Here is a 10,638-nt window from a genome sequence, read left to right on the forward strand (position 1 = left end):
ATCCAGTGCAGCTCCAGACAAAGAGATTTGAAATGGAAAAACCAGGCAGCGACTGGTGAAAATTTCAGTTAAAAAAAAAAATCATTAATTCACAGAAATGTTTTATTAATTCATTCATTTTTACCATTGACCCGGTGTAAAAAAAAACCCATTTCTTTAGTCAATAGTGGAAAAAAATGTCATTTAAAATGATTTAGCTGTTTATCTATTACTTAATTACTGTGGTGTAATATGAAGGACAGTGGTAATGGGGTAAGTCTACATTCATAGGAAAAGCTGTAAAACTTGTGAAAATACACTTAACAGTTCAAAATCTATGTCCTTCATATATTCCAAAGCATCTAGTGGGCCAGATTGGAGGCCCCCCACCTCTTCTGCACTTTGAATGAACCCAGTTTTTTATTCAAAGTAATATATTTGCAATAAAAAAATTTTTAAAAAGGAAGGCATAAAAATCTGGCATTCTTTTAATATAAGTTCCTTTCCCTGCCTGGTTTTAAATGTAAAAATTGTTTAATATATAAGATCTGTTTTGATTTTTTATGAATGCAAGATTGGGCTCAGATGAATCGGGTTTTAAACAATATGCTGTTCATTGCTGTAGGGTGACCAGATGTCTGGGACTGCAAAGCATTTTTATCCACCCTTCCCTCTTCCCACACACGGAGGCAATGTCCTGCAATTTGATTGGCTGTGGTTTACAATAGTGAACGCTGCCTAAGAAAACTCTTACTTGAAGAGATGATCCATGCATGCATGTTTCCTGAAATCCAAATACAGGAGTACAACAGTTGTTGTAACAGATACTGAAGCAGAAAACATGAATTGTATACAGACAACACCAGCACCATAAAAAATCTTTACCTTCCATCTATGCTTATAGTAGTTTGGTGGGTTGCAAATGCATTTCATTTATGAATGATCAAAGTTTCTTCCTCTCAGCACATTATGCCCCACAGAGATATGTGTTATGTTTTAAAATGAACCTGAAAATATTTTTCATGTTTTATATGGACAGAGATGGAAAGAGTACCTTCGGCTCATTGCATTTGAGTTGACCTAAACTTTCACTCAGTTTTCTAGAACTGAGACTTAAGAATGCTAAAACAAAATAATATAAAATGTCAGTAAATAATTAATCTGACATGTTTTAAATAATTAAAATTGGCTATTAATCATTAATTATATATAAATGTATAAATAAATCTATTAATTATGTAAATGTGTTTTTGATTAATTAAAATGAAAATATATAATTAAATAATTGCCTCAAAATATTGTTTTAAAAACTTAAAACGTATTAGTCTTTATACAAAACTATTTATTTCACTATTTAATTTATTATTTCCTGGTTCTTGTGCTTCAGTGCACCCCATGAAATAAAATAAACAATCATTGCAGCTTGTCAACAGTTGCTAACATCTGGTTACTCTGGCAGACTGATTTTGGAAAATGGATTGATCCAGTGGACATGGGGTTGGCAGGTTTCCCAGAATGCATTTGGAATAAAATCACATCAGCTGTTTCCTCCACCACTGCGAAAGTGCCCTCAAACTGTAAGTAAAGTTTTGGAACATGATTTTTCTGTCACCAAATGCATTTTTTAGTTGTTTTTCTAAGGTAAAAATGTAATGGCATAATCTGAATGAAAATGAATATCTGGCTGGTTTATTGAGAGCCTGTTTGCAAAAATAATTAAATTTTTTCATAGCTGTCAGGTCCTGTTAGCATAACAAACAGCTTCCCTCACCCTCTGTCAGCTGACCGGGTGATCAGTGAAGGTTAAACACAGGTGATAGGTGATATCTAACAGGTTATGTTTGGTTTATTTTAGTTTTGTATTCGTTCCCAAGCAAATCAGTTAAGCTGAGATTATTGTTTAATTTCATAACTGTGTATTTTTAGTGAACCTTATAGGAATGCTCTCAGAATATATTGAATTGAATCATTTGCACGTCTTTATTTCCTGATGTGCACAGGTCATACTTTTTGTTGAGAACAGCTTGTTTTCAATTAAAACTAACATAAAAAAAAATGTAATACATAGGGAGGAAAGTGAGAGCATTTTCACTGGGAGCAGAACCATCTGGACCAGCATGTTGTTCATGCTGGTCATGGATATCCTGACGAGTGATGTCAAGCCTGCTCCAGAAATTATTCAGTTGTTTGTTTCTTAATATTTATTCAACTGTATTCAAAACACCAGATGTCTGCTATAAGTTTTGGAAGTCTGGAGTTTAAAAAAGAAGAAGAAGAAAGAGCGGTGTGTTTTTTCTTCAGGTAGCAGTGGGAGTTACTTGTATAATGTTTTTAAGACAGCTCAGGATGAACTAAGCAGTTGATTCATCTGTAATATTTAATTTGAAATAATGATGTACAGTTGTTTAACACCTTTTTCCAAATCAGTTCAGTGTTTATCCCCTTTCAAAATCATTTTATATCTTTTTATGCCTTTCCCAACTTTGATGGGTGAGTTTGACAAACAAAATTAATTTATGATGCACTGCAGCACAAGAACAATGAAAATAATAAACTAAATGTGAAATAATAAAATATGTATTTAAATAAAATCCATCCATCAATTATCTTCCACTTAAGATAATAAATGATACTTAATCCAAGATAATTAATGATACATCTTGTTAAATGTATAATGGTTTATTTGTTTCATTTGGATTTCAGTATAGTATAAAAGCCTTTTCTCTGCCTCCTTTCCCACGAGGCCCTTTTTTCTTTGGCACTTTAACGCCCTCTATTGTTTCCGCCATTCTTTAAATTGCTTCCCTGTATGCGGCATCCTTCGCACTTCCTTAAACTGTCACGGTGGCGAATTTTTTAGAAAGGAATATCTACTTACTGCTCATTCAAGGTTGGTTTGCGCTTCTTTACGATAGTTTAGTTGAGAGCCAAGCAGAAAAACATGTCACTTCTCAGCATGTGTTTTAAAACAGCACTTCCGGTAACGGTATTTTGTAACAGCTCGAGTGTGGTGTGGAGTGCAGGGGCTGGTGGGTGGTAGAGGGGAGTGCGGAGGTGTCACAAGAGCATAGATCAGTGACGCAGTTGGGGGTGCTGATGTTTGAGAGCCTCCACACCTTTCTTCTGGAGAGGTGTGCAGGTGTTGTAGGACATATTTTATTATAGTAATGTTTAATCTGTGCATGTAATGGTAATCTGCTGATTGTTTTCCTAATTAATGCGTGTAAAGGAGAGCAGATTACTAAAATAAAGTGTTACATAGATTTGACTTTCATTTTCTTTTATTTTGAAGGTCTGATCATTTGAAATTAGATCAAATTTCCACCTCTGGACAAGTGACTGATATAATACAGAGTAACAGTTAAAATTGGATAAATATATTTGCCAGTAATACTTGCTGCTCCCAGAGGTGTTTCTCCCTCTTTACACCACAGGTGTGTCTTTGGTCCTCTGTCCTCATGACTCGGGTCTTTGTGTACGGCATCCTGAAGAAGGGGCAGCCCAACAACTACCGCATGTTCGACAACAACAATGGAAAGGCCGAGTACCTTGGCTTGGCGTTCACCTCCCAGAAATACCCGTTAGTGATCACTACCAAGAACAACATCCCTTTCCTGCTCAACATCCCTGGCCAGGGTCACCGAGTGCACGGGGAGATCTACAAAGTGGATGACCAGATGCTGAAATTCCTGGACACTTTTAAAAGCGTCCCAACGTTGTACCAGCGGATGATGGTCCAGCTGGTACAACTGATCTCACCCTGCTGATGCAACTGACAAAGTTGCTTTTATTTTTGTAATTTATCTTATTGCTGTGCACCTAAAACAATGCCCTGTAAACCTTTGTCAAAAAAATGAAGCTGTAATGTCAGACCCTAACCCTAACCCTTTTTTATAAAAAAAAAAAACCTGTTAACAATGTGTAATTGTGTAGTGCTGACTACTTGCTGGCAAATATCGTGAGCTAATAGAATTTTACATATATATTGTATGTAAAAAACAAAAACAAACAAACAAAAAAAACCTGCATGTAGCTTCCAGGTCAAGCTAATGCACAAGTGCCTTGAATCTGCATTGTATGGCCAGCCTGTCCTTCCAAAAATGTGATTGCATAGAAGTCTGTGAGGAAATGACCCAGCTGCTTACTTGATTTATGACCTCACCAAAGAGTTTCCTTGTGTGGTCTCAATGCCATTAAATAAGACTTTTATTTAATGGCATAGGTTAAGAAAGGCTTAGAGCAGGCGTGTCAACCATGAGGCCCAGGAACCAGATTCAGCCCAGCAAAGGCTTCAAATTTAGCCGACTGGGTGGCTTTGGAAACTTTTACAGCTTTTCACACTGAGAAAGATCTCAGATTCCTTTTAATTCTTTTTGTTTACTACAATAAAAAATGGACTTGTACTTTAAATATGCAATTAAACAAGTTTACACTGACAGAAAGGCGAGTTTTACTGGACCATTTAAATCAAAGCTGATTGTATGTGGCCCATGATGTAAAATGAGTTTGACACCCCTGTCTTAGAGCATTTATATCACACGGATATGAACTCTGGTGTGTTTAATCGTTACATTCCACTTGTCTTTGATTACCTCTGAAATAAAAATTAATTCCTGATTTCTTTTGTTTGATCTGTGCTGTGTTTGTTCCATCCAGGGGATAAGCTTTTACTCTGCGTTGTCATAAGCAGAATAAATATCCTGCAAACTACTTACAGGGATTTAGACATATGTATTTACCTTCTTTATTACAAGAGTCACATATTCATGATACAACCTCTCTAATCCAGCAGGTGTCGCTAAAAGACAGGTTGTGTTTTTGTACCAGCAAACCAGCAAAGCAAGAGATGTGGCCCCTGAAGTCTGCTGAGGGGCCTCATCAACTCACTGGTTGCACTACTGATAGTCTCTACCAATGTTAGTGCACACAGATGCAGAAATAGAGATAAGGACTGAGGCCGATGAAGAAAGACAAAAACACAGAGATGAGCAGAAAGAAAAGACACAAGGGCAATGGTTCTTTGATCACAAAGAAGAAGACAAAACAGTGGTAAGTAAGTGGGACACAAGCAGGCAGCTGGACTTCAAAGTCAGAGGTGGGAAGAAAAGATCTAATCCCATTAGACCTGTTTAGACCTCTTCTTTTGACCACCAAATAGGTTGCTGTTTTTGCCTATAATTTTTGAAGACTAAGTACATCACCTAAAGCCTTTTTGAGCGAACCCAATCTGCCGTTTAAAAGACAAGAAGTTGACGCGGGAAAAAGCAGAAGCTTCAGCCAAACAAGTGGTAGCCTCCAAAAGCTCCGCAGCCACTGACCACGAATACTCGATGGTGATTTCAACGTCGTCAGCCAAAAGAAAAACTCCATCTACATCCACCAAAGCACCGTTGTAAGGGAATTGTGTCCCAAAGTGTGGAGACCAACAACTCCATAGTAGAAGCCATTAACAAGCTAACAAACAAGATTGATCACCTCAGTGTGCAGCTAAGTAACAACATGATAATGGTGGCTAATATTGCCAAGCTAGCTGAAATGAACGCAGCTGTTATAAAAGAGTGTAAAGCTAAACTGTTTGTTTTGGAAAAAAGGCATGCCTCCTCTCAACAAAGAAAACATGGAGCTGAAGGAGAGAGTGTGGGAACTAGAATGGTACATGTGCCACTGGAACTTGAAAATTCAGGGATGGAAAGAAACAAACGACAAGGATTCTTGCAAGGAGGTCATCGACATCTTAGCCAAGATCGCACCACATTGGGCTTCTTCACTGGACAACGCTGTGGACACCGTCCATCGCCTAGGGAAAAAAGAAGCGGGTTGAAGCGGGTTGACCTTTACAAATAATAGTTCAGTTCTCCGTGAGACACCATCGAGATGCTTTCTGGCAGCTGACCAAGGATTCCCAGGTGTGCAAGGAGCTGGGCATCTACTTCAAGCAAGATTTCTGCAAACTAGACCAGGAGGCAAGAGCTGCAGTTTGGCCAAAATAGAGCAAGCCAGAGCTGAAGGGAAGAACATTTACTACAGAGAGCACGCCGGTTAAGTTTAAGTAGGCAGGTTCATATTACCTATTTGGTACGGTATTATAATGATTATACATAACGACTATATATATTATATTTTTTAGAGCTCTTTTGCATTTTGTGAATTCAATTTAAAGGATTTAGTGTTCCAGTCTCTCGTTTATTTTCCTTTTTATGTCATTTTTCACTTCTAATTTTAACTGTGTGTCTTTAAATAGTAGGGGCTTGAGAGATATTCTTAAAATAAAATATTTTTGTTTTGTAAAAATGTAAATGCTAACTGTATATTGCTACAAGAAACACACTCTGTTGAGGCAGATGAAAAAATTGGTGTAATCTGTAGGGAGAAAAAATAATTCTTTGTCATGATACTAACAAATCTGCTGTATATTTGTTGAGTTTTGGTTCCTGTTGTTTCACTCTCTCACAGCTCTTGATGTCCACATTTGTGACTCCTGTGCTTCCTTTACTTTTACTGCAACTGCTTTATCCACGTGTGCTTTGTGTCTCCATGATATTTACTTCCTGTGTTGTTTCAAACCAACTAACTTTAACTATTTAAATTATATGAACATGAATGAATGAATATTAGAATAGAATAGAATAGAATTCAACTTTATTGTCATTGCACATGCACAGGTACAGGGCAACGAAATGCAGTTTGCATCCATCCAGAAGTGCTTTAGTGATATAGATATATTACAATATATATTAGCAATAATATAGATATGTGAGTATATTACAGAAATGGGTCTATTATGGAATGTTATAATGTACACGGTATGAAGTATGTTGTGAATATTCTATAACTATAAGTATGTACAGGCTGTAGTGAGTACAAGCTATGTACAGGATATGAACAGGATATAAATATGAAAAACTATACAGAATATGAAATAAATAACTTTACAGAATCTGAGATATACAGCTATACAGAAATGGGAACTGTGCAAGTTGTAAACAGTTGTAGGATTAAAGATTATCGAATGTACAGAATGATTATTTACACAGAGCTATACAGTAGTCTTAATTTGCATAAATGAGTTTGAATTTGTATCATAATTGATACATCTACCAATATTTTTGCTATTTATTGCTTAAAAAATATTGTACAATTAATTTAGGTTTTTTTAGAGGATTCACACTAATGATGATGATGTAGAAGTCTCAAAAACTCAGAAAACCTCCATCCATCTATCCATCCATCAATCTTCTTCCGCTTATCCGGGGCCAGGTCGTGGGGCAGCAGCCCAAGCAGAGAAGCCCAGACCTCCTTCTCGCCAGCCACCTCCTCCAGCTTGTCACACCAAGGCATTCCCAGGCCACCTGAGAGATATAATCTCTCCAGCGTATCCTGGGTCTGCCCCAGGGCCTCCTCCCGGTAGGACATGCCCAGAACACCTCACCCATGAGGCGCCCAGGAGGCATCCTTGTAACATGGCCAAACCACCTCAACTGGCTCCTTTCGATGTGAAGGAGCAGCGGCTCTACTCTGAGTCCCTCCCGGATGGCTGAACTTCTTACCCTATCTCTAAGGGAGATGCCCATTTCCACCACTTGTATCCACAATCTCGTTCTGTTGGTCACTACCCACAGCTCGTGACCACAGGTGAGGGTAGGAAACTCAGAAAACCTCTATTTATCAAATTTGATATGTTTAAAAACGTCCATAATAACATAGAAACTCATAGGAAAGACAATTTGGGCCATTGGCTAATCTGTGTACTCAAAGTGGAAAATACATTTCTGTTTCTATGCAATGTTTATGGCTACAACAGTGTTGCTCAGAACGAACTCTTATTAACTGACATAACCAATCACCTAAAAGAACTATCTCACAAGTACTCCACAAACAATTTTATAGTGGGAGGAGATTTCAATATTGTCTGTGACGAGTGGCTTGATAGATCACTCTCTAAAATCCAGTCTCATCATATAAATTCATTTTTACACATCTTCTGTTTAGATTTTAACCTAATAGATCCTTGGAGATTAGCGAACCAACTTCATCAGCCCTTTTCATGGTTTAAGCTTGATCGCTCAGCTAAATCTCATTTTGATTTCTGGCTAATTTCAGACAGTATAATGCAGAACAATGTAGATGCGGGTGTCTCAGCTGCGCCTTTAACCGATCACTGTTTGATACAGCTTAATGTCGCACCTCAACTTAAAAAATAATAATGGATTGGATTTATATAGCGCTTTTCAAGGCACCCAGAGCGCTTTACAATGCCACTATTCATTCACTCTCGCATTCACACACTGGTGGAGGCAAGCTACGGTTTTAGCCACAGCTGCCCTGGGGCAGACTGACTGAAGCAAGGCTGTCATCGGCCCCTTTGGCCAACACCAGTAGGGTAAAGTGTCTTGCCCAAGGACACAACGACCAGGACAGAGAGCCCGGGGATCGAACCGGCGACCTTCCGGTTATAGATACGCTTCCTCAACCGCCTGAGCCACGGTCGCCCAAAAATCTCATAATAAAGGTTACTGGAAATTTAACTCAACCCTGCTTACCAATGAAAATTTTAGTAACGAAATACTTGAACAACTAGAACTTATTTCAAATGATAAAAACCTAGTAAGTAAGGAAAATGTATTTATATAGCGCTTTTTGCAGATAAAAATCACAAAGTGCTTTACAACAAAGAAAATGAAAAATGAAAAAAAAGACGATAGTTATACTAAAAAGGCCAAAGGTGCATATCTGAGATCCCAAGCCAAGTGGATAGAGGATGGCTATGCACTGACCCTCAATTAATATCCAAAGAAATCTTTACCTTTTACAGCAATTTGGCTGAGGCCAATGGCATAGAATCAATCTATTAAACACCTGATTCCTAAAACTGATGAAAATTTTAAGCAGTACTGTGATGCAGGTATTACCCTTGAAGAGTTAGATAAAGCATTAGGTGCTTTATCCAAAGATAAAGCCCCAGGATGTGATGGCCTGATGAGTAACTTTTACATATATTTTTGGGATCATACTAGAATCCTTGTGTTTGAAATGCTCACAGAAATTTTAGAAAATGGTTCTCTCACACACACTATGAAACAAGGGGTAGTTACACTCATACCAAAACCTGGGAAAGATCCGACACTTCTTGATAATTTAAGACCAATAAAACTCTTAAATAATGATTATAATCTTCTAAAACATATTTTTGCTAACAGATTAAAATCAGGCATAACTCAAATAATTTCTTACACTCAGTCCAAATTTATAAAAGGCCACTCAATCCATAATAATATCTGCCTTGTTCTGGACTTGATTGACTATAACTACCTAATTAATAACAAAGGTTTTTCCTAGTTTTAGACTTTTACAAATCCTTCGATATGATAGAGCACGAGTTTATGTTTCAAGCCCTAGATTTGTTTGGATTTGGAAGTGGCTTTAATAATTACTGTATAGAGACACAAACAGTTCAGTGTGTCTTTCACATGGCACCTCACAGAGATTTAGGATCTGCAAAGGAATAAAACAAGGATGTCCAATCTCACCATTGCTGTTTATCACAGCAACAGAAATGCTTTCCATACTGATTAAAAATACTATATTTGGTAAGTAATCTGTTCTAGGTAAAGAGCTCTCTATCAGCCAGTTAGCCGATGACACCGCCATTTTCTTAAATAACTTGAATGAAATCCCCAAAATTCTACAAATCATTGAAACTTTCTCAAAAGCTTCAGGCCTAAAACTGAACTCAGACAAATGTGAGATCTTACCTTTAAAAGACTGTACTATATCTAACACTTTCAATATCCCTGTAAAAAAATCCAATGTCAAATATTTGGTATGTATATAACTTAAAACAGAACTGAGTTAGAAAACCTTAATATTTGAAAGAAAATGCAAAATTGTAGAACTCATTGAAGTAACTGGGCACAGACAGACTTATTGATTCTGGGTAGAATATTTCTCACCAAGATGGAAAGTATTTCCAGGCTAATATACTCTGCATATACATTAGGTGTACCTAAATCAGCAATCAAATCTATTAACCAGCTAAACTTTGATTTTATATGGAAGCAAAAAAAAACCTCTATATTAGGCAAGGTAATTGAGTCAAACAATTTGAAGATGGAGGATTGCAAGCTATTGAATTTGACAGTTTAAATGGCACCCTAAAAATAAACTGGCTCAGGTCATTTTTAAGAAATCAAAATAGCCTATGGTTTTATTTTTTCCAAACAAAATATTTTCAGATCTAGGCGAAATTAATCTTTTATTTACAAGTTTTATTATACTGGAAATTAATATACAAACATAATTATAGCCCAGGTAATACTCCCCTGTGGAACTATCGTTACATAGAAGTTAGAAACAAATCAATCTTTGTGCAAAAAATGGTAAGAAAAAGGCATTCATAAATGTTGATTTCTTTAATTACTTATGTCTATTTTATTTTCATTATTTGTCTTTAAATACAGCCTACAGGCTGTATTTGTTGTACTTGTTACATTTCTTTAATTAACAATTAAAAAATAAATAAAATATTTTTTCCTTTGGCACTTTAGCGCCCTCTGTTGTTGTTCCGCTTTTATTTGGATTGCTTCCACGCGTGCGCAATGTAAGCTCGCTGTCTGACACATACTCCGGAACAGTAAGAGGCGGTAACGTTTAAGTTGGTTG

General features: G+C 36.9%; 1 protein-coding gene across 1 annotated transcript; it reads left to right on the forward strand.

Annotated features, from left to right (window-relative positions):
* The first annotated feature begins 2,796 nt into the window (after positions 1 to 2,796).
* On the forward strand, positions 2,797 to 4,596 carry LOC120735570 (gamma-glutamylaminecyclotransferase C-like). The gene has a single exon (XM_040035032.1). It carries the CDS (start codon positions 3,438 to 3,440, stop codon positions 3,744 to 3,746), a length of 309 nt encoding a protein of 102 aa, XP_039890966.1. The 5' UTR covers positions 2,797 to 3,437; the 3' UTR covers positions 3,747 to 4,596.
* The last annotated feature ends 6,042 nt before the right edge of the window (positions 4,597 to 10,638 follow it).

Source organism: Simochromis diagramma, unplaced genomic scaffold (assembly GCF_900408965.1).
Source record: "Simochromis diagramma unplaced genomic scaffold, fSimDia1.1 OVJJ01000411.1, whole genome shotgun sequence".
Classification (NCBI taxonomy): domain Eukaryota; kingdom Metazoa; phylum Chordata; class Actinopteri; order Cichliformes; family Cichlidae; genus Simochromis; species Simochromis diagramma.

Excerpts from the sequence above, each read along its gene's own strand:
- LOC120735570 (XM_040035032.1), top strand. The coding sequence starts at position 3,438 with ATGACTCGGGTCTTTGTGTACGGCATCCTGAAGAAGGGGCAGCCCAAC.